Source organism: Streptopelia decaocto (assembly GCF_964273445.1).
Source record: "Streptopelia decaocto genome assembly, chromosome: 3".
NCBI classification, from domain to species: Eukaryota; Metazoa; Chordata; class Aves; order Columbiformes; family Columbidae; genus Streptopelia; species Streptopelia decaocto.
The window spans coordinates 73,894,192-73,918,296 of NC_138656.1; the positions used below are offsets into that span (position 1 = coordinate 73,894,192).

At 49.1% G+C, this 24,105-nt stretch overlaps 1 protein-coding gene across 1 annotated transcript; it reads right to left on the bottom strand.

Annotated features, from left to right (window-relative positions):
* Positions 1-100: 100 nt before the first annotated feature.
* On the bottom strand, positions 101-20,599 carry NR2E1 (nuclear receptor subfamily 2 group E member 1). The gene is made up of 9 exons (XM_082048822.1): positions 20,503-20,599; positions 15,404-15,549; positions 14,558-14,645; positions 14,033-14,268; positions 12,629-12,775; positions 7,730-7,826; positions 7,194-7,343; positions 6,819-6,924; positions 101-4,218 (listed from the first exon to the last, which is right to left on the bottom strand). The coding sequence occupies exons 1-9, from the start codon at positions 20,525-20,527 to the stop codon at positions 4,056-4,058; spliced, it is 1,158 nt and encodes a 385-aa protein (XP_081904948.1). The 5' UTR covers positions 20,528-20,599; the 3' UTR covers positions 101-4,055.
* Between the last annotated feature and the right edge of the window lie 3,506 nt (positions 20,600-24,105).

Consider the following 24,105-nt stretch of genomic DNA (forward strand, 5'->3'; position numbering starts at 1 on the left):
ATACAAAGTGAGCTGGTGTTTCAGCCTTGCTGTGATGCTTTTCTGCAATGTAACCTGGTGTTACTAACAGCCAGCACTGAATATCCTCTGATGCTGGCACTCACTGCTGGAGTGTTGAAGAACACATAGAGGTATTGAAGGCTGTTCCTGAGTCAAAGCTGGAACCCTGTTCATGGGAGGCAGCCAACAGATCTGTCGCTTCGGTAAGTTTGGGAAAAGAGTACCTTTCAACTTGGCATGAGAAGCACCAACCTAGCTTCAAATAGCAAGTGAAAATTATAACATCCTACTGAGAAAGGAGTGTTGATGTAACCTATAATGTAACTTTAGTCCTAGGCTGGAGTAGCTCTGCAAAAATACAACTGGGAACATGAAGGTGTACAAGCCTGCTGTAAGATGTGGTCATAGCCACTTCCCTGAACACTGGAGAAAGGGGAAGCCTGTAGCATTGTTCTTCTGTGACCACTGATGGAATTAAGGTGGTTGATGCCAAAACTGCAGTTCACAAGCAACATTACTGAATTCTTCTTTCTTACTGGATGCTTCTATAGATGGAGAAGCTTCCTTAGTGCTTCCAAATATGACATGGGAGCTACCCATTCAGATGTTCTTGAAAACAGATTCAAGAACACTCTAGTAGCAATCTGATTCAGTGTTTTGTGCTATTTGGTAACAAGACATAGTAGCCTAGACTTGACTCTACTGCTTTTTCCTTCTTATGCTACTTATCACTGTTGAGAACATCCTACAAACCTACTGGGCAGAGTTAGTTTGCTTTAAATAAGACCATTAACCTCATTTGTGGAAGTCTGGATGGAAAATATTGAACTGACAAAATAGTGAAAGGGTGACTGGATTGTATGTATTACTAGTGAATGGTAGTTAGATGCTCAAATAACCGCTCTTTCCCCCTCATACTTAACACAGACTGCATTGAATCTGCCCAGCAGTTGTATTAATGATACCAGGAACCAAAACTGACACAGCTGACTTGCAGCCTAGAGCTATCTTTTCAATAAGTTTTTGATAACCTAAAATCAATTCTAAAATTTGGTGTGCTTGTTGAATCACACTTAAAAGCTGAGTTACTCTTACAAATAGCGAAAGAAGGGCTAAATGTATATGAAAGGTTTAGATACATAGTAAGGTGTTCTCTTTCTTTTCTGAGAGAAGTTTCTGTGAGAAGTCAAAGTAAATGCTCAGTCTTATGCTTAAAAGATGATGATACAATCTATCATCTGCAGTGGGGAAAAAAAGCTGAAGAGGAAAAAGCTGTGGGCTTGATGTCAAAGTATTCCTCTTTCCAAAGTGAGTGCTTTGGAGTGTTGACCTCTGAGGTCAATGGGACATCTGCACTGGACTCTGGTATTTTACCTGGGCTTCAGTCCTTCAAGGTTAACTGGAGACCCTAATTCTAGTGTAGTATAACTGGTTCTGCGTCTGTGCCACCTGCAGCACTGGAAGACATGGTCTGATATTAGCTGTGCTAAAACCAGAGAGATATGGGTGGTGTTCTCTGCTCTTGAGTTTGCTTTGCAACTGGGCTAGTTCCTGCACATAAGAGGATGTGATACAGGTGTGCACCCATTGCCTTGTCTGCTTTGCAACTGGGAAGAAGCCAGTGTACTGTGTTGCGTCCTCTAGGCTGGGTGGTGTGGGGACTGGGACCACAGCATGCTGCAGAGTGCAGGTATCTTGCAGCCTGGATGCAGTTTGTGTTTAGTGCTGCTTCAAGACAGCATCTTGAATCTTACTGAAATTAGTGTTCTGTCGTGGGTTCTGCACAGTGCTGGGTTCAACAGCAGAAAATGGTTGGAGGTTATTGCAGGTGCAGTAAGAACATTTCATCAAGCCTTTGTTGGTGTCTTTCTGAGAATGTGTTATGCCCTGTGGTAAATGCATTCTCAAGTGCTCCATGCTAGTTTGTATAGATGTCCAAAGTCTTGTAGTCCATGCTTTGTGTCACCCAACTCATCTAATGACTGATCTTGTGTACTTTTGGTCTGGCTGTCTTGGAAAGGGCAGAATGCACAAATGGAAGAGAGATGGGGTGAAAACTTTGAAACATTTGAGATTTTGGTGTTTGGAGTTAATGGAGCTAGGGTTTCACTTGTGATCTGTGTTCTTCATGCTAAAAAACAGTGAGCCCTTGATCTGCACTGTGCATTTCCACCACTCATTCTACTGTGCATGGTTCTTCAGTCACTCATTGCCATATGAACCATATATTTCCCTTCTCCTATTGCCAACTTGTTCTTGTGCATTGGGAGTTGCTTATCTCTTTCTTTACTGTGATGACACAATTGGACACCTTAAGAAAACCTCAATCTTTTGAATTGAAGCAGTGTTTTTCTACTCATCACCCTTTGTTAGTTGCACAATTTACTGATATTAAAAACTGTAGTAATGTGAAACTGAAGATTTATACTAGGTTGGACCTCTGATCTGTTCAGTATTGTGTCTTAGAAAAAGCTCTGTGTCAGCTCCTTGAGAAAGAAACCTTGCAGCAGGTGTATATTTGAATTATAGAAGACAGTTCTATGTGGGACCTCAAAGTCACTTTGCCCCAAGGCAGGATCACTGAAGCTATTCCTTTAATGGTTGTCTAACCTGTTTTTTTTTAAAGCTCTGATGATGGAGACTACACAGGATCCAAGTTAATCTGTTTTAGTAGAGAATATTTCTGTTCCCTAGTAAGTAGGGTACAGTGGAAGAAACTAATACAGAAATAGGACAAGCATTAAAAGAACAGTGGAAGGTAATTTAAATTCAATATATTTTTATTCTTTGTAAATACAATGAGTACAACTTTTTAACTTCACAAATCAGTTAATCCACTTTGTACAGGAAAAGTTTTACTCATTCTATGATAGTCCAAGTGCTGATTTTTCTCAGTGCTAGTTTCTAATAACAAATCAAATTTGAAAAGTACAGCAGCTATCTTTAAATGTTTTTTTTTTTCTACATTTTTTTTATACATCAAATAAGCAGCTTATAACACTTTTGTGTGTGAGAGGGTGTAGGTGAACAAGGCTTCAAAATTAGAACCTGGAGTTTTCTAAAAAGGCATTGGAGACTTTTGGAAATTGTTAGCATTTTATCAGTCAACAACCTTTATTTCTTTGAAATAAAATTCCTTCCATTGATTTTTTTTTTTTTTTTAATAGTCATTTCACTTCTCTGCACATCTCACTGACAGAGAGTTTGGCCACCGTTGCCTTTGGTTTCACAGCACTGTGCCAACAGGACAGCCAGCAGGTCACTGAAGCAGTCATCTCCACTATATTTGGTTTTGCTGTTTTAGTCTTCCTCTCCTGACTTGTATCTTTTCAGGGGTGTGTGTGAACATGTGTCTGTGTGTCTGGAAGAAGGAGGAGGGAAGGTTGGGGGACGTGTATAAAGCTCTTCTGTCTTTGAGATGTTAACCAAACAAATTGTGGTGATGTCTGCATCAAAGGTCACCAGTTTGTTTTGCAGGAAGAATGGAGCTGCCGTCATAAGCTACTTTTTAATCAGTTCCGAAGGCCACTTCATGATGTATTATAGCAGAAGCAATGTTTTGGTAACCTGGTCTGAAATGTTGCCTATCATTTAAAAACATTTTCCCAGCGTGAGCTACTTTAAAAACAGTTCTGAAGGCCATCGCATCCTGTGTTACAACAGAAGCCAAGTTTGGTCACCCAGTTCCAAATACTGAACAAACCATAGTACCTTCTTTCACATTTTGTCTCAGATCTGCCAGTTAAATGAGAGAAAAGCTGAGTCTTTGTTAACTATGACTGGCATCTGAATTGCCTCCATCCTGTAGTAACAGGAATAGCAGCCAAATTCCAACCACTTTCACTTTTTCTGTAGAACAAAGCGTTCTCTCCGTGATCTAAATCACTTTGTTCAGAGCAGCGGAATCATATCTACTGGGGTAATTTTTGTCAATGGGTTTAAAGGCTAAACATTCCCAGGCTTATGCTTCCTGTAGATTTTGTTAGTTGAGGCTTATTCTCCATAGATAAAAGTTCTTCTCAAACTGTCCATCCTGATTGTTTCTTTAAGGTCATTTATATGTCACTGGATTTGTACATATCTGAAAGCAGTCTTGTAATGGGTACATTCCCGATGGTCTTTTTGAAAAACACTTCTTCTATTGTAGATGGACTAATTGAACGTAAAGCTGGTAAAAGCAATAAAAGTTTTCCAAAACGACAGGGTTGTGTGGGATACCTGGGAGAAAGAGAGGGAGAAACATGTTGTGGAACTTTTTAGATATTTTTTCCAAATAAAATACTTTACTTTACAGAAAAGAACAATATTCAGCAAATTGAACAGGTGGGTGCTACCTGTGTTTTCTACTCATGTGAGCAAGGAGATTGACTCCAAGGAAAACTCTTTTAATGGGAGTTATCAGAATATAGACCAATGTCTCTGAGTTTTGATTAGCTCCTTTGTTTATTCCCTCAGAGCAGTAGCAATACAGATCCACTCTGACTTGTCCCTCAGACAACAACTACATTCTCGATGCAGTTCAGGGAAGGGCTTGACCTATAATAACTACCCTGTCATTTTAAGTGCAGTTTAAACCTGGCCGGATTGTCATGGTAATCATTTTGCCCCTTTTTGTTCCCCTTACACATTGAATACCAATTGACATATAGAAAGATTTTCTTTGTTGTTGTTAAAGCAGCTGTGGTTTATCCCCAGGTAATGTATTTATGTAATAGGATAGTTTCTATCCTTCCTCCCAGCTTTTGAAGCCAACATAATATAGGATATGTATTCTAACTGTGCTTACACTGACTTTACACCAGTGATTCTCAAGCCTCTGCTTACAGTGGTGTCCCTGAAAGAAGGAGTGGGTCCTTCAGAGAACCACTCTGCTTCTCCAGTCTGCCCTCCCATGTGTCCTGCTGAGAGTGACTTCTCTGAGATCAAAGAAGGCAGGAAGGAAAATTCAAGCCTGAGAATGAAACACAAGCTGAACCCCTGTCCCTTGGAGTCAAATGTGGCAGCCCTGTCAGAGAACTGCACTTTTTTTCCTTGTAAAACGTTGTCTTTTATATCAGATACTGTTTAGCCCAGTAGCTAAATATTTCCAACAATGCAGAAGTGCAATGGAAAAGTTGCCGAGCCTGGAATGGAAACCATGCCCATGTAAAACTGTTGCTCCCTGGTTTCATCCACCAACAGGCCCTGGCTCACTCACAGTCTCCAGGGAGCAATTTTCATGGCAAGACCTTCTGTAAGAACAAGAAGAGGTTGCTATGCGGTGGTTATTCTTTTTGCTCTGAACTAGCCATAACTGGATGCTATTTGCAATTTTGCTCCCATGCCCAGGGCAGACCATTCCCTTTAGTCTAAACAGAAGTACTTCAGACACTGCTGCCATCTGATCTCTGACACCAAGTTGACTTCTGCTAGACAGAGCTCTTATGAGAGCGGATCCAAGTTTCGGAAGAAAAAAATGGCCCAAAAGTTCTTTGACCACTCCATCTCTCACTTTGCTAGTCTCATGGACCTCCAGCGCAGATAAAGGGCTGAGACATGGTCTTTACAAGACCTATCACAGCTCTCCCTGGGAGTCCTGAAGCAGTCAGAGCAGCTGTTGCAGCAGATGTTAGGTGCATTCTTCTGGCTTTTCCTCTGGTCCATAGGAGGAGTCTACTGGTCTGCTCATAGCCAGCTGTTCTAGAGTGTGGGACTGTGTTTTGCACAGTACATTTCAAGAGTTCCTGGGATTACCCCTGTATACTTTGTGGGATGACAGCTACAGCTTTTACTACAGGTTTTAAGATTTTTGTATCCCGTGGGACTTATCCTGAAAGAGACAGAGGGAAATATATGATTCCCAAAGAATTATTCTCATCACTCTGCTGTGGCACCAAAATGGGCTTCACAAGTTCTGGGTTTTTCATTTCAGCCTGAGAACATACTCAGGGCGGAGTCTTGGAAGAGCCATTTAACTTTCTTGTGTCCCAACTTATGTGTCTGCAAAATGGGAGAAATCAAATGAGGAAGTGTATTGGAGATCATGAGTCAAAAGCTCTTATACTGCTGTGAAATGTGACGTTGTTTTGAGAATCACTACTAGCAGTATTTAACTGAATAAAGCGTGGAGGAAAATGTAGCTTTCTGAACCACAAAGTGTTTCACAGCAGGTATCACTTCTCAGGGAGGTCTCTCCTTTTACCACATTTCCATTTGTCTGACTAGATTGAGGTACTGGAGCGTGTCCAAAGAAGGGCAATGAAGCTGGTGAACGGTCTGGAGCACAAGTCTGCTGAGGAGCAGCTGAGGGAACTGGGGCTGTCCAGCCTGTAGAAAAGGAGGCTGAGGGGAGACCTGATCGCTGTCTGCAACTACCTGAAAGGAGGTTGTAGCATGGAGGGGTTGGTCTCTTCTCCCAAGGAGCAAGTGATAGGACAAGACAAAATGGCCTCAAGTTGTGTCAGAGGAGGCTTCAACTGGATATCAGGAAAAAAAATTCTTCAGGAAAAGGGTTGTCAGGCACTGGAACAGACTGCCCAGGGAAGCGGTTGAGTCACCATCCCTGGAGGTGTTTAAAAGACGTGTAGGGACATGTTTTAGTGGTGGACTTGGTAGCTTTAGGTGGACAGTGGACTTGATGATCTTAAGGGTCTTTTCCAACCTTTTATATGATTCTCTTCCATCAGGAACCGCCAAATCCCAGCAGGCTGACAGCCAATGTATACTTGTAGCAACAGCCCGGTCCCCATTTCAGTCAGTGGCAATGTCACCTCCACTGGAGTGAGAGCAGGATTTTACCCCTACACCTGCAAGAAGTACTGAGAGGAGATGCCGCTCACCTGGTATGAATGTAGCTGTTCAGAGTGAGCTGGGCTTCATCTTGAAGGGCTGCTATGGCAGCAGCGTTTCGGAAACTCCTCAGTTCGGAACCACTGTGTGTAGGCACTGGAAAGCAGATCAGTTACTAGTTCAGCTTGACTCTTGGGTGGGTCAGAACAGTTCAGCTACTGCTATTAGTGAAAATTAAACATTCCCATTAGTGCCCCTGCACTCCACTGTCAGCCTTTCAAAATACAACACTGCCTACTGGAATTCAATACCGGGAAACCTGTTGGATGATATCAAGCTATGTCTGGTTTAAAACATCGTTTTTGCTTTAAAGGAGCAACCTCCTAGTTATCAGACCAGATGAGCAAGAGATTCTTTCTGCTTACCAGCTTTAAAAGTGACAATGCATTTGAGACAGGCAAATTCGGTAGCATCTAGCCGAAGTTGTCTAAATCTAGCCACAACCTCCTGTAAAGCCTGTATTTCTGAAATAATTTTATTCAGCTTCTGAGAATCTGTATTGTCACCGTTCATGCCTAAAACAGAAAGAGATGAAATAAATAATATTAAAGGCATTTGCTTTATTTTATATTGATTTTTGACAAAATCCTGTGTATCAATATCCACTCTATTGTCACACTTGTCTGTCTGGTTCCATGTAAACTGACTATATTGTATGAAAGTTAATATAAAATCTTCTCTTGGATGATAACAAACACAGTAATTTGCATTTAAATGACAATGCAAGCAGTCATGAATACAACAAAACAACATTATTTGCATTTAAATATAGATTTATAAATGACAGGTATGCTCTATTGTTCACTAGGAATTTGTTATTCTTTACATGTTGTTCTTTTTTTCAGTAATGTATTTTTATGGTAATTTTTGTAACAAAGTCATTAAATTGTGCAATTCTTACCCGATACAGCCAGTAGAGTGTTAGCATCAACTGGAATGGCCCATTGTGCTATTCCTAGAACAAACAGTTCTCTCCAAGCATCTTCCAAAAGCATCAGCTGTCATACAATAGATGTACAATATAACATAGTGTATAATTTATAGATTTATAAACAATTTAAATATGTAAATTTCTGTTATTTTAAAAACTGCTTTAAATGCTTGTCATGGTATTTTCCCCACAGCATTCGTTAGCTCTTCTCTTAGCTTTTTGAGAAGGTGTCTAGAAATAAGCCTGTGCATTGCAGAAAAACACTGAGGGCTGGCTCACTGTGCACCATGTTGTGGACCAAAAGGGACGAGGAAGAGAAAAGGAGAGTGAGAAGTCCAATCCCAGAGAGCTTCCTCACAACATGAAGACTCGCCCGTGTTTCTCAGCACAGCATGGGCTCTCTCCTCCTCTCCCCCGGCACACACACCTGTCCTGGGACAAGCTGGATGAGTGCTCTCCTGTCTCTAGGGATTACCCTCTTTTCCCTCAGGAAGGCAGGATTTGTGAAGAAAAGCCTGGAAAATGTCCTGAAATTACATCACTCGGTAGGGAGCACTGCTTTAGAGCACATATGTATCTTTAACCCCTTCCTTACTAAGTAAGTCTTTAGCTCTTGCAAGCACAGCATCTGGACACGCATACAGTTTCTCAGTGTCATTTGTTTCCTTGCTTTTTGCTTTTGCCGTTTCCTTTCAGAGAACTGAGTATCAAAGCACCTACGCTGACAGGATTACTACTTCCTGCAGTTTTTGTACATTGCCTGGTTGCATGGAGGATGTGTTTTTCTCTGTTAGGAGGCAATGCCTTTGATTTCCGTGGAGAGGCAGTGGTGCATCTATGAGGAGATGTGACTCCTGGTAATTCAGACCAGGAAAGCCAGAACAGACATGTTTAGTCTTGAGGGCACCTTTGTATTGTTGGCCCAGACCAGCTCTTAAGAGGGGTTTGGAGGGCCTGCAGTTCAGCTGAAGTTCATGGCCTAGATGACATGCTGTAGTGTGTACACATTGCTGGGACGTCATGTCTCTCAACAGAGTGAGAGAGATTTGGAAGGGTGAGAATTGTAATGGACTCAGGAGGGATCATCTGGTGGCTCCATGCAGTAGCAACAGATTGCCCAAAACTCATGCAGAAAAACAGCAAACCACAAGCATTAATATTGCTGTGGTTCCTGAAAGTATCAGCAACTTAGCTTCTTAGGAAAATAGGAAGGAAGGTATTTTAAGACTATAAAGGCTTTGCAAAAGGAAGAACGAAGTAAAAAAAAAAATACATCTCAACAGATGAACTGTGATTTCCTTGGAATCAGATATGTGAAAATAATAGATGACACAGAAAGCATAGAATAAGAGTGGATCCTTTAGCTATGTGCTGACTCTTAACAGTATTATGCATTTTAAACCAACCTGTTCCAACTGGAATGGGAAGAAGAGTCTCAGAGTCTCTGCTCTCAGCTTCTCACTGCAGGCTTATGCTCATTTTGTGCCTTTTTGTGCTATGTGCTTTGCAGAACTTCTATATAACTTGACTAAGGAAATTGTGACGGGAAAATATTTCCGTCTCTGTGTATAGATACTGTTTGAAATAATTACCTTGGATTTTACGGTACTGGAGGCTGCCCAGATCATTGCACAAAATATGGAGGGGCAAGGGGGCCTGGGGTGCAGTGCCCATCTCAGCTCTGTTCTAATAGCTGCTGAACCTGCTCATTATTCTCTCAACTGCTGCTGCCTGCAAACTCAGCCCCTCCTCTGGATAATCCTGCCTGATGGATGTGCAGGTTTCTACATGACATAGGAAATGATTTGCCAGCCTTTCATTTGCTTTTGTAAAACTTTTTTTGTCATTCATTCATGCAGATACAATGGTAATGGATGGTGGTTCCTTGAAGATATCAATTTCATATATTCTTTCCCACTAAGTCTTTAAAGTCAGAAGACTTTAGAAATGAGAGACTATTCCAATAGCTGAAGCTTTCTTCATGCCTATGCATAAGTCTGTAAAACCACCAATTAAAATAATTCATGCTGAAGTCATACACAGCCCTCTTTCTTCAAAGAAACAAGAAATACTAGGCTTTCTGAAGGACTGTTTTTTGCTTCTTAATCAGCCTCATCCTGTTAGTACAACCTTTTGTTGGTGACCTACACTGGGCCAACCTGTCTTACAGACAAGCTGGGCAGGTGTGCAGGCCAGCAGAACTTGAAGCATAGAGTTTTTGTTGTGTGGTTTCAAATCCATGATGGGATTAGCTCTACGGAGCTGGAGAAGGAATACAGCCTCTGTTTTACCGAAGGCAGTAACACATCAATCCTCAGACTTTTATTTTGTCGGCAAATTGTTTTCAACTTATTTCCTTGCCTTTGAGATGAAACTGTCACAGAGTCCTGGAATCACAATGCATTTGCCTTTTTTTGGGAAAACACAACAAAAGCAAAATCCAGGAGAAGGTTTTAGTCTCTCCTCTGGCAGACGTCAGGGAGAAATGCAGACATTTACAGCTGGGCCATTGTCAAATTAAATAATGCAATGGCGCTATTATAAAAATCAACTGTCTGATTATTCATGAAATAAGGTGATTAAAATCAGAGTTATTTCTTCTCCAGCTCTCCAAAATATGACAAGGGAATCATGCAGAAAGAGGCCCAGGTCAAAACTGTAGAGCTGAACAGCTCTGAGTTGTGAGGAAGCTGGCTTGCATTGAGGTACAGCAAGTCAAGGTGCTGTTAAGGAAAGGCTGGGATTTTAATACGTAATTTGCTGACATGAGTCCCTGATGTGAAAGTGAAAGAGGCAGTGAGTTATTTAAATAGGAACATTCTGGTATCTGTGCTGTCTCAGGCATGCTTGGTCATGAGCAATAGAGGCTGCTCTTGCTCCCAAATCCTGCTGCCCCCTCCTCTGCACAATAACAGAGACGACCTTGTGGGAAACATACCCAGTTTACATCAAATGAAGCCTTCCCCTAAGGGCTCTCCTGTGGACCTCACTGGTCTAGAGAAGGACTCAGCCTCTTCCCACGTGTTGAGGCTCCTGCTGAAGTGACACACTTGCTGTCAGCCCCGATATTTGGGCCCATTTCTTTGGTTGCTTCATGTGCAGGAGTAGCAGCAGCAGAAAACAGCATGTGAGAAGAACATGCTGCACTGGGACCACTGTTTTCCTAGCGGTGTGTATAACCTCCTGGGTCCTGTCTCATTGCTCCCCTAATGGTCACTCCACAGCAGCACTGCAGCCAGAGCTGAGCAGCATCCCCCTTTTTCTATTTTCACAACAGGGATTTCAAAAACGTGGGTCTGGTGCTAGAACAAGAACATTTCAGTGTGCCTTAACTTTATATCACCTTGTCAGCGTCATGATTTACCTTTAGGTAGAAAACACTATTGGTTTCCTAATAAGCCCTTCTCTTTCAATTCAAAATACATATTTGCATATCAGCTGCAACACTTGTAACATGCATCCATGGAAAGGAACTAGTTCCTCTGCTGACTGCGATGCAACATCTAAGGCACAACATTTCTAGTTACCATTTCGGGAAATTAGCTCAATCATATCAAAGTATTAGACACCTTTTATGATTGGAGCTTTGTGTAGATTTCTCCCCTTTCATTTTATAATTATGTGATTACTTTTTTTTAAATTAGTGCATTATACAAAGCACACTGAGTCCTCATCAAGAATCAAGTCATTAAGAAATTCCTTTAGCTCATATGGTTCACATATGATTTACCTGAGGCAAAGGCAAATTGTCATAGAGGAAAACAAGACAAATTAAGGAAGGTTTTAATTAATGGTGAAAAATGTTGGGGGCCAGCCAAATTGTGATGTAATGTAAGTTCACTGAAGCCAACATGAATAAGAAAAAATGTTAGCTGTGTAAATGAAAAGAGGAAAGGAGAGGAGAGAGAGGAGAGAGAGGAGAGGAGAGGAGAGGAGAGGAGAGGAGAGGAGAGGAGAGGAGAGGAGAGGAGAGGAGAGGAGAGGAGAGGAGAGGAGAGGAGAGGAGAGGAGAGGAGAGGAGAGGGGAGGGGAGGGGAGGGGAGGGGAGGGGAGGGGAGGGGAGGGGAGGGGAGGGGAGGGGAGGGGAGGGGAGGGGAGGGGAGGGGAGGGGAGGGGAGGGGAGGGGAGGGGAGGGGAGGGGAGGGGAGGGGAGGGGAGGGGAGGGGAGGGGAGGGGAGGGGAGGGGAGGGGAGGGGAGGGGAGGGGAGGGGAGGGGAGGGGAGGGGAGGGGAGGAGAGGAGAGGAGAGGAGAGGAGAGGAGAGGAGAGGAGAGGAGAGGAGAGGAGAGGAGAGGAGAGGAGAGGAGAGGAGAGGAGAGGAGAGGAGAGGAGAGGAGAGGAGAGGAGAGGAGAGGAGAGGAGAGGAGAGGAGAGGAGAGGAGAAGGGGAAGGGGAAAGGGAAGGGGAAGGGGAAAGGGAATGGTCTTCGGAAAACACCTTGGTCTTATCCTGCTGCTGCCTGCTTAACTAAACACTTCTTGTCCCAAAATAGCAAAGTAGGTTGCTGTTCCCCTTTTTATGGAGGGGAAAGTTGTCCCACCAGTGGCGAAGCAGTTTTGACATGCTAAGCTTGGTCTGCAGCCTGGTGACTTTTCCTCTAGGACTTGTCCTCCCCTCCCATAATATTTGCTTTATATTAGATTTTTTTCTGGGTTGATTTTAATTTCCTTCATGAAATAACAGTTGGAGGAAAGCAGTTTCTAAATCTGTATTTTCAGGACAGACCAAAACTCTGCCCTGAACTTCAGAACTGCTGAAATCCATTACAGATTTAAAGATCTAGAGCTTAAGGTTCAGGACCCAATCTGAGCTCTGAGCCTTCTTTAACAGGCAGGCCAGGCCAATGCCACTCCCACCGCAGATGCCTTACCTGATCTTGTAAGGACAAGGTAGAGAAGGCTGGGACACTCTTGGCCCACTTGATGCTCATGAACAGAAGTCTGGCTGCTGACTCGCAGACGGATTCGGTGGCCACTTCATAGAGATACATAGGGGTACCGTTGACTTCATGTGGGTACTAATGTCAAAAAGAAAATAAAGCAACTTCATACAATGTCACCAGGGCAGCCTGGTCTTCCTCTCCCCTACAGCAGCCATTCAGTGCATCGTGCTCATGCCAATACAGAGTGTGCACTCTCTTATTTGGCAAGCAGAGGGCATTGCTGTCAGTGGACCCACTCTAAACTGCTCTCTGCCACTCATCCATGTGGATGAACAGAAACAGTTCTCTGGGGGAGGCTGAGGGGAGAATGAGATTTTTACATGAGGGGAAAAAAATTACCAAAATGCAATGTCATCCTTTGCCCTGTTACACAATAACACACCTCTGGTAGCAGAGTTAGAAGAGTACAAATTGGATTAAGACTTTGTGATTTGTAACCTATGCTTCAGAGGCTGATTTAGCACTCCAGGCTTGCTCAGCAAATCAATAAACACTGATTTCACCTTACCCTTCATCTAGCTCCCTGACCACAGCAGGCTGTAAGCAGATGCGCAGAGCTAAGCGTAACTACATGAAGGGTGTGTAGTGTTGGAATGGAGTTACATTTTCAAGCATGTGCTGTTTTCTTGTTAAATAATTTCTGAAGCAGTATTTTTCACAATTATAACATAAAACTATATGTTGTGAATATGTTCATGATGGATTCTGCCAAGCTACCAACTGGAGAACTATTTAAGTTGTTTCTTCTTTGATTTTCTAGGTGCTATAAACAGGCAAAATGCCATTGCAAATGGGTTGACGAAAAACACCACCTAATGGCTAATTCCTGTGCAGTTGAGGTCAGAGCAGGGCTTCCATTGGGCTGCTTAGGAAATGTCACAGCCAAGAAGCACAGAGCAAGCTTAAACATGTTTATATCTGTGGACAAGCTGCAGGCTTTGGTCAGTACATATAGTACTTTCTGGAATACACTGCTGTGGACATGGGCATTTTTCTGACGAAAACTCAGTGACTGCAGCTCATCCTCATGAAACAAGGTTTAAAATTGATTTGTGGATGGCCTCCAGGCAGGAGGAGCACTTCTGCAACCATGTGGGGGTAAAGATGTGGGAGAGACAGGGTTTGTATGGAGCAGGTTATCAGTTAGTCCTTCTGCGTACCTCTTCTGCAGAGGCCCTCTTACCCCTTGCACCTCATATCTTCAGAGCTTTTAGGGACATAACAGAAGAGTCCCCACCACAACCTGCAAGGCCTCAAGCCTCGCTCTTTGCCACATCTACCCTAGAGCAGCAAGGGTCTGCAGGTGTGCCAGGTGCCAGGGCAGTGGCTGACCTTTGGGGTGGGCTGTGCCAGGCCCACCAGAGTCTGCCTCTCAGGGGTGCCAGCAACAGCAGCTAGCTCCAGGCCATGGGGCTCCAGCTGGGACACGGCGGTGAAGAAGGCGGGTGCCGGCAGGGCGGCAGCAGGGAAGTGTGGGGCACCACCGCTCTCTTCCTTGTGCCCGCGGAAGTAGAGGGCCACCTGCTTCCGTATTGTCGAGGTCCGAGGGCCCCGCTCGTGTTGCACCGCTGCAGGGCACAAAGCAGAGGCAAGGGAGTCACCGTGGGGTCCCACACTGGGTACCCCACATTGCTTGGCTGCGCTTCCCTCCCTCCTTGCAATTTTTCAGGGCTGGCCTCACATCCCCCACCCAGGGGGTATCTCGGACTAAATGGGCAAGGCTGCCACAGGATGGGGGGTCGTTAGGGTCCCTGAGTGGGAGAGCCTGCAGCGACACACCATTCCCCAGTTCAGAATAAGGCCCGGCTCCCTCCTGCCACCCCATCACCCCAGCCCCGGGAGAGGTGGAGCAGGTACCGTCTTTGTTCATGTTGACCTCCAAGCACTTCTTCAGCCGGCAGGCCCGGCACTGATTCCGGTGCGTCTTGTCCACCGGGCAGCCTCCCTGCAACACAGGCAGCCGTCGGGCCGGGGGGAGCAGCGCACTCACCCCGCCGGACCGCGGCGGCGGGATGCACGGAGGCGGCCGCCTCTGGGTGCTCCAGGGGGAACTGGGCCGGGGCGTGGGAGGCCGGGCCGGGCCGGGCCGGGCCGGGGGTCTTGGCCTCGCGGCGGGGCGGGCCGGGCTGCATTCAGCACCCGAGACAGCGACGGCGGCACCGCCCCCTCGGGCCACCCCGGTCCCCTGTGCCCCCCGCCGCGTCCCCAGCCCCGCATCCCCGCGGGGACAGTCCGGGGCTGGGAATGAGCACAGCCGGAGGGGGAGGGGTAAAAAGCAGAGCTGCCTCCGCCTGGGCGCAGGTGCGACCCGCCGGGGGTGGAAATCGTTTTGGTTGCCAGTCGACCGGCTATGGCTTGTGGCTTACCGGGGGGCTGCCCCTCTCTTGCCTGGTGTAATCAGCCGATGAACTGGCTGCACGCCTCCCCACGCCGTCACCCCCGCTCCCTCCTTGCGCATTATCCCCCATCCTTCCCTGTGGGCTGCGGCCGCAGGGCCCGGGGTGGGGGGACGTGCTGGAGGGAGGCGGGCTGGGACATCCAGCACCCGGCCTCGGCCAGGTAGAGAAGGAAGGTGGTGGCTGCGTGGCAGCTGGATCTTATTGCTACGGGTGTTTCTGTTGACGGGGAGGGCAATACTGGGCCCTGGGGGGAAAAGAAGGGTAAGAGGTGCAGACGCTGAGGGGGCTGCGCTGCGGCTGGTACCTGATTTCCCGATTTGCAAACGTAGGTCCTATTCCTCCTGATGCTCCGCTTGAAAAATCCCGAGCACCCATCGCAGGCGTAAACCCCATAGTGTTTCCCGGAGCTGCGATCCCCACACACTTTGCAAGGGATGTCTAAAATGCGACCTGAAAGCACAGAAGGGAGAGAGGGAGCGCTCAGCAATCCGACCTCCGGAGGGATTAGCCCCAGAGCCGCAGTACAAGCAAATAATGAAGTGATTTTATAGCCAACTTTCTTTTCCTTGAGCAAGTGTCAGTTTTCTACAATGAGAATTATTCATGCCCCACTACGTTTATTTGGATCTTCTATAATCGCCAAGACCCATTTTGGAAGGGAAGATTACAGCAGCGGGAGCAGCAGACTTGCCCGCTAGAAGTGGGGATGCGGGTGGGGTGAAACAACTTGGGGGGGGGGGGGGCGGGGGGAGGCGCGGCGTTTCCCTCGCTTTCTGGCGCTCGGCAAACAGAGGACTGCACTTTCCCTGGGCGGGAGAGCGGTCAGGAGACCGAGGCACAGAATAAACAAAAACAAAATAACATGACCAGGGTGACAAGTAACCCACTCTCCCGCGCAGCAACCCCAGGGAAAGGGGCCTGGTTCCTGCCACAGACGAGCCATGCCGTTTTCTTCACCCCAAAATCTGCAGCAAGACTTTCCGCCTCGCCTTCGTGCGCGGAGGCGGGTGCGGACTGCGGGCGGGATGGGGCGCGGGGCTGCCTGCGCACCAACTATGACTAGAATTGCAAATGCTCTGAGGATGATGTAAAAACCTGAACAGAGTTTATCGCAGCCCAGTTCAAGAAACGCGCCAAAACCCCTCTCGGCTTTTGCCCTTTTCTCGGGTTTTACTCTTCTCTTTTTTTTTCTTCATCTTTTCTTTTCTTTTCTTTTCTTTTCTTTTCTTTTCTTTTCTTTTCTTTTCTTTTCTTTTCTTTTCTTTTCTTTTCTTTTCTTTTCTTTTCTTTTCTTTTCTTTTCTTTTCTTTTCTTTTCTTTTCTTTTCTTTTCTTTTCTTTTCTTTTCTTTTCTTTTCTTTTCTTTTCTTCTTTTCTTTTCTTTTCTTTTCTTTTCTTTTTTCTTTTCTTTCCCTTTTTTCTTTTCTCCTTTTCCTTTTCCTTTCCTTCTTCTCTTCTCTTCTCTTCTCTTCTCTTCTCTTCTCTTCTCTTCTCTTCTCTTCTCTCTTTCTCTTTCTCTTTCTCTTTCTCTTTCTCTTTCTCTTTCTCTTTCTTTCTCTCTCTCCTCATATTTTTTTTTTGCCTTCGATTCTCTTCGATTCTCGTTTCTTTCTTTTTCTTTTCCTCTACCTCAAATATCCTTCTTTCCTTCTACCACAACTTACGCTGGAGATTCAGTGTCTCTCACCAAACCTTAGTCTTCAAACTCCGACGGAAAGCGCTCGGAGCCGCTATCTTTGTTAAGAAGTAATTTAGGGAGAGCCACGGCTGCGGGTGGGTAAGAAGAAGAGAAGGGGGAAGGCGGCAGCGTGTGATGCGGTCCGGAGCGCTGTTGGGGGGGCGGTGGGGGAGGGAACAGGCCGCAGGGGCTCCTCTCGCTCCCTAGAGAATTTAGGAACCCGAGATATTTTCAGACATGTCTACGCTAAGGCTCTAAGACAATGCCTGCTGGCAGACAATAGGGACATTAGATAAAGTGTTAACTTAATGATTTTGCCCATTGAAACTCGTTTGACTGCCTCCAATGAGCACAAGCTGCCAGCTTCTCCCCTAAATGAAACCCGACAGCTGCTATACACAACACGGCGAGAGGGACGGGGATTAGGTTAGGGACTGAGAGAGGGAGGGGTGGCGGAGGGAGGGTGGGAGGGAGAGAGGTTAAAGAATAGAAAACTTTTACGCAATTAATAAGGAGCGCAGCTAAAGAAAGCCCCCCCGCCCCACTGCCTGCGAGCAAGCCGCGGCTTTGGAGCTGCAGGTAGGCGCCCGTGAGGAGGGCTGAGGCCAAGGCACGGTTTCTGGGAGTGTGTAATTACAAGCCCTCCTTGCCACCTGCCTATTGGGGCACCAGTGACCCGTCAAAAAGTGTAGCATGGGAATTCGGATATCGCACAATGCCAACGGGGGAAAGCGCTCGACTTCCCTCTTCAGCCCTTAGCATCCACGGGGAGAGAGAGGGTCCACACGCACGCACACAAAGGAGGAGGAGGAGGGGCAGGCTGGGGGTGGGGGGAGAGACACTGAAGCGGTACGTGCAGCGGCGGTGCATCCCGGTGCAGAGCCCGGCACGGCCGCGCTGCCCCCGCGCACCCCGGCCCGCCGCCGGGACGCCCCCCCGCTCTCCCTTCCCTCAACAGCCGACCCCAGGACCCGGGCCCGCCGGAGGGCCGCCGCCCGGGGCACCGGGCAGCCGCGGGGGTCCCCGCTTCCCCGGCTGGCCGGTGGCGAGGGGGTGGCCGGCTCGGCGGAGAGGAAAGAAACTTGGGTTGATTTTACAGAACAGTTTTATCGGGCCGGATTTGAAGTTCGGAAGCCGCTTTTAAAACCTCATGTGCATTATATATATATATACATATCCACACCATGCATCTAAACATATGTTCCATATATTATTTACACAGCCACATATTCCATGTTTAAAACCCGAGCGCCTGGAGCATCTCGCCAAACCCAAATAACCACGTTTCCAGACGGCGAAGCGGCGCAGCCTGTCCGATCAGCTCCGCGGCTCCCGACGAGGAGACGAACAGGGAGAGGGGACACGACGCAGGGAGCGGCTGGAGCCCCCCTCCCCGGTCTGCTGGGGGGCCGCCCCGTCCTGCCGCCCGCCTGCAATCCCAGCCGCGCTCTGCACCCCTCCGCCACCCCCATCTCCAGCCCCCGGAGGCTGTTATGAGAAAACTTCCGTGCAGGGCGAAATATGAAATACGCGGACAGGGAAGAGGCAGGGCGGGGGGTGGGAAGAGAAAAATGTAAGCTTGACACGGGGTCATGAGATAACTGATTAACTCTGTTTAAAAGCGCTCCGGTTCCCCGAGGTACCGCTTCGTCTCAGAAGTTTAGCGCTAAGAAAATGGGATTTCTGTTCAGCTGGGAAACCGTTTTGAACATCCCACGACAGGGGGTCCTTGGGGGCTTTTTTTGTGTGTCATAATTGCTTAAAGGATATATGGCAGCCCCGATTACTGTAATTACCATCAGAGGCTGTTGAAAGAAGTTAGTCTGGGCTCGGGGGACGGCGGGATGGGGTCTTGTTACCACCCAGGCAGACATCTCAGTTGACATCGCTAGACGCCCACCGGCGGGCAGAAAAGCCAGGCTGGATGCCCCTAGCCCAGGAGTCCCCGGGACCCCTAGAACGGACTCCCAGGCCCCGATTCAGCGGGTCGGGCTTCTGCATGCGCAGCCGAGGCCGACTGGGCTCGGGCCCCGGCACAGGACAGTTCTCGCATGTCCCCATCCCCGCGGGGCCTGGCCGGGCTGGGCCTGGGAGTCCTTTTCGGGCGGTCCCCGAGGGCCTGGGCGGGGGACGGAATCAACAGTCAAAGCAGTGGCGGTGGTCGGGGATCGCCCAGCGCCGTTCGTCCGGAGGCCGCGGTCCAACCTAGCGGATTTTCTCCTCGCAAAATGTCTCCGGCAGAAGCTCTGCCGTCCTCTGGAGACAAGGCTCTCCGGCCCTTCCTGCCCCTTCACCGACACTCAGAAATCCGCCTGGCGCTCCGACAACGTCCCGGCGCGGCTGCCCATGGGCCCGATCCCACTTCGTTTCTTCTCACACTTACCGGGCAGTCTGGGGAGGTCAGCCGGCGGCAACCAGCCCCTCCCGCCGCCGCTTTTTCCGACGCTGCCCACTTCCCCTCCGCCGGTTATCACATCGACCGCTGCCCTGCTACTGTTTTTTATTTTTTTTCCCCTGGGGATCTGGCGCAGAAAAAGTGCCTCCCTCAGTCCCACGGGGGAAGAGAAGGCAAGCCAAACCCACGGCGAAGCAGCGGCAGCTCGGCCGTAGCGCTGGGCCTCCGCCGGGCTCCGTGCCGCCCGCCTCCTCCACGCGCGACCTCCACGCCGTGGTCCCCCCCTGGTCCCCGGCCCTGCCGCCGCTGACCCCCGGTTTCCTGGCCCCCGAGGACAAAAGGCGGACCCAGGTCAAAATAATGGAACTCAGCGGCAAGGAGAAGGCCGCGGGGCAGCCCGGGGCGGCCGGTGGCAGGTACCGCAGCCGGTCCCTCCCGGCTCTCCCTCCCTTTTTCTACCGCTCCGCAACCCTGGGAGCTCGCCCGAGCGCAGAGGAAATAACTGTCCGATCCATCACTTGTCAGACATTAAATTGGATTGGGTATTTTCCCCCCGCTTTGTTACTGACTCCATCCATATTAGAAACTCCGAAAGTCCTATTGGGATTATACGGATTGAGCCATTCTGTAAGAGCGGTTAGTCATGCTTTAAATTCCCCAGTTATGAGGTGCATGGATTTTGGATTAAGGAAAATGTGACTTTTAAGTTGTTTCTGCTTTCCTCGTTGCAGGATTATTTGTTGTAACTGGAAATGGTGTGCAAAGTATTGCATTTAAATCCTCCTTCAATAGAGTTGCTTACGCGATTCCGTGTAACTGAGTGACCGGAGTTTCAAACTCTTAAAAATAAATTATTCTGTCGCAGCAGATTGCATGAAGTCCGTGAGAAAAGCAGCACGTCTCACCTCCCTAATGCCCTTTAAACCCAAACGTTCACCCCTCCGCCTCAGTACTGGAGACCTGCAGACAACTACCCGTGCCCAGGCTGGACAAGCCCCCTCCCCGTGGCCGGAGGAGCTGCCTTTCCCGGAGATCGCTGCCCCCGGGCTCCTTCCCCGGGTCCCTGTGCGGAAAGCCGGTGCGGGCAGCTGGAAAGCGGCTTATTATGAGTCCCGGGCCCAAACTCCGCCGGGGCAACTCCGAGCCTACGTTTTCATAGCCACTCCGGATGGAAACACACACTTCTTTTTTAATGGGGAGGGGGGGGATGCAAACCCAAACCACAACCCCCCCTCCTCTTCCTCTCCCTCCCCTCCACCTCCCGCCCCCCAGGCCAGGCTGCAGCCGGTCTCAGAAAGGCTGCTCGAAGTCTCCACCGCGTTATTACCCACTTGTTGATCCCGCCGGCTTGCTCATGCTCGAAGCCCCCGGGAGTCGTTAAACTCGGGGCGAAGTGTCGGCGCCGGGGCGAGGCGGTGCGGCCCCCCCACCCCGCCGGCGCGGCGGCTCCACGGGGCAGGTGCCTCCCTCGGGCGCTCACTGATGGCTCCGCCGCGGGGGCCGGCACATCCTCGCCGCTGCCCCGCTACCCAGCGATGTCCTCTCGAGGGACAGGTACACACGGCGGGGACGCGGCGAGGCGAGGGAAAAAAAAAAAAAAAGGATCAAAAATAAAAAAAAAAAAAAAAAGAAAAAAAGAAACGAAATCGCACAAAGTCGGCGGCCGCTCGCTGCACCCCTGCGAACAGATGCTTTTGGGACCCCGGGAGGGTGTCCAGGGGGGTGCGAGTGTGCTCGCCACCGCGCTCCTGGAAGGCGAGCGAGAGGCACAGCAGCCAGGACAACAATGAGACGAAGGAGAAGGTAGGATGGGGAGCGGGGCTCTGCGCCGAGCGCTTCGGTGCAGCGAGCAGGGAGATCAGAGCCTGGAAGAATAATGGAAGGGGGGAAAAGGCGTCAGAGGAGGCTGTCTCTGCCCCTCAGAAACTGAATGGTATAAAAAGGGAAAGGTTTCCAGAAGTTCATTACACTGGCTGACTTTGCGCTTTGAGCTCCAGGCTTCGGCCCCTATAATATCGGCAGAGAGGCTGTGACAGGCAGCGTCGGGGAGGGGAGAGGGACGCCCCTTGCCCACTGAGCTTCCCTTGCTTTACCCCCAAATCCTGCCGCCGCGTGACGTCACCCTGCGCTGGAAGGGGAGGGGGCAGGGAGGGGGTTAAATGCTAATGATATTAATGAACCCCCGAGCAGCTTCCACACAAAATGCAGCGGCTGCCGAGACGATTCCGCCTCCTCACTCGCCTTGTGCCCTCGCTATCAGAAAAAGGCACCCTCGCCAATACCCCCGCCAAAAAAAAAAAAAAAAGAAAAAAAAGAAAATCAGAAAGAACGGATCAAGATCCCGCTTCTTTTGCATCTTATTCGTGGAGAGGTGGGGCCCGCCGGCGGTTCGCCCCTGCCCTTGCCCTTGCCCCGGCCCGGGCAGCGACTGTGCTGGCGGCCGGCGAGGGCAGAGGGGGAGCTGGCCGGGGCTGCGGGACGAGCCGAGCCGGGTTGGGCTGCCAGCCTTCCTGCCGCCGGCCGGACCTCCCTCTTGCCGCGGGAGCCGGTGGCTGGCACGGGGGAAACCGGGGTGGGCTGGCTCCTGGAGGCGCACGGCGGGCTGAGTAGGGGAGCAGGGCGGCAGGGTTGTTTTCACCCTCACGAGGAGCGAGTAATGTTCTGCCCTGTCTTAGCCTGGAAAACCTCCGCGTCTTCCAGTGCCCGGAGCCGGAGTCGCCTCCGCCTGCCGCCCGCTCAGCCGACCCAGCCCTGGGCACCGCGGTACTGGGCACCGCCGGCACCGCCGAGCTCAGCCCCCTGGCCGGCGGCTCCCGGTTTACCTCTCCCCGGCGCCTGGACTTGTTGCACGGGGACCGTGCAGCGTGCCCATCCGCAGCCGGGGGTCACTCCTCCTGCTCCCCACACTGGGCCCGGCGGGCGGGCACCCACGCCCCTGCCCCCGGGGGACTGAAGAGGGCCCCGCTTGCCCCGCAGGGGTGCTCTGACCCCCGGGCACCGCCGACCTCGCCGCGTCTCAGCAGCCCGCCCCCCCGAGTGCCCCGCAGCGCTGCCGGGGCCGGGGTGCCGGGGGGAGGCGAAGGGCCAGAGTTAGGACCCCTTCCCAACTCAGCAGCTCTGGTTTCACCGAGAGGCTGCCGAGCTCTCCCAGTCCTGTTGGAAATGCGTTTGTGAGATGGGAGTGGATAGAGCAGCCCAAGGGTGGAGAGAGGTGCGCGTCTGGGAAGGGAGGAAAGAAAATTTCTCCTGTAGATGGAAGCTGAGGTGGGTAATGGCATCAGGAAGCAGAGCCATCAGATGCTGAGGAGCTTGTGAAGCCCTTGGATGTCCCTTGGTCACTATTTTATCGTTCCCGGCACTGATGCTAGATGTTAATACACCTCGACTGACTTCTACCTTGCTGGTTGTGATCCTAGGGCAATGTGGTGTTCAGCCCTGTCCCAAACATGCTGTCCCTGTCCTTCCATCTTTCTGTCCCAAGTCACAGGTGATTCCTCTTGTGTATATACCAAACCTGTGTCACAGGGCTGCATGACTCTGGACAGCACTGGGTTCCCAGTGACTTCCTGCTCTTTGGTCTCCATGGGACCAGTGCATCCAAGGCACAGAAGGAAGCCTCGAATCAGGACAAGCCTGGTCCTGCCTAACACTGAGTGACACTGTCCAGAGGGCTGGGAAGTTGCTCAGGGAGATCCCAGAAAGCAAAGAAATTGGTGGATCAGGGAACACAAATGTATTTTCACTTCAAATCTGCTTCTAGGGATGCGGGAAAAAGTTCAACTCCTTAAGCAACATTCAAAGCAACAGGGAAGGAGATGACCATGCTGTATTAGCGAGGCTTGGTGGGCAAAACAAAGAGAGGCGATTAAATGGCAGCATGGCCCAGACTTGGCCCTGGGCACTCCCTGCACTGGTGAGGCAGATCTCTGACCCTGCAGCAGCCAAAATTCTTTGCCCTATAAACTCAAAGCCACCTGAAAAACACTGCAAAGGCTGGTCAAACTACATCCACAGGTTCCAGCCACACATGAGACAGGCTATTCTGAATGTGAGCAGGGCTTTCCCTCCCACATACAGCATCAGTGTCTGTTGAGAGAGAAAAAGAAGAGCTCAAACTACCCATCTCTCCACTGAAAACTCCACTAACATAACGCAGACACCCAAAGCTGTGTCTGCACATGGGCTTGGGCTACAGGTTGTTGAGTGTGGAGCAAAACATCAGTCCTTCCCTGTCCCCTGGGCTGTGTCTGGTGTTGCTTTGCAGTCCTGCACCAGCTGAGGTTTGCCCTCTGTCTCTTCAGAACCTTTCCTGTGGCGTTCATTGTGGACAGAGATATCTCAGCCTTGAAAGTGAAGGCAGGATTCATACTCCAAGAGTACAAGGAAGATCTCTCTCCCCACTCCAGCTTTTCACTGCACTTTTGTCAAAGCTGTTTCCATGGTCATTTGGTGGAAAAGTAGTCCAGCTCCAACAAGGCAGGAAATTATAGTTAGTTTCTAACATTTGTCATTATTACCATTTAGCGTTTACCATTATATTTAGCATTTTGCGTATTAGGCAGGCCTGCATATACGGGAGATGCTAATACAGTAGTGAAATTTACTGTCTCCTCATAATACCTTGAAAGTACAAATAATTATCAATCCAGCTGCAGAAGCTGGTGTGTGTTCCCTTTTCACTATATCTCCTTCAGGACTCTGGACTATCACTACAGTTACATGGTGACATTTCTTAGCATTGTGCCATGGTCTCTGTCAGATATATTTTCTTCTGTTAGAGTCTTAGAAGCAGGAAAAGTCCAATGTGCAGCCTGTCTTCAAGCACACCACTCTTTCTGCCTTTACCTTGCTTATCTTCTCTGCTTTTTGTATGGGGAGCCAAAAGATCTTCAGAAAACAAACAAACAAAAAAAAAGCCATGAAAAAAAACAACG

Bases quoted from the DNA above. Each gene is read 5' to 3' on its own strand.
- NR2E1 (XM_082048822.1), bottom strand. From the start codon at position 20,527: ATGAGCAAGCCGGCGGGATCAACAA. The intron at 7,827-12,628 runs GTAAGGCATCTG...ATTGTATGACAG, and splicing joins CCTTGTCCTTACAAGATCAG to CTGATGCTTTTGGAAGATGC. The intron at 4,219-6,818 runs GTGAGCGGCATC...TCTTTCTCCCAG, and splicing joins AACAGCTACATTCATACCAG to GTATCCCACACAACCCTGTC.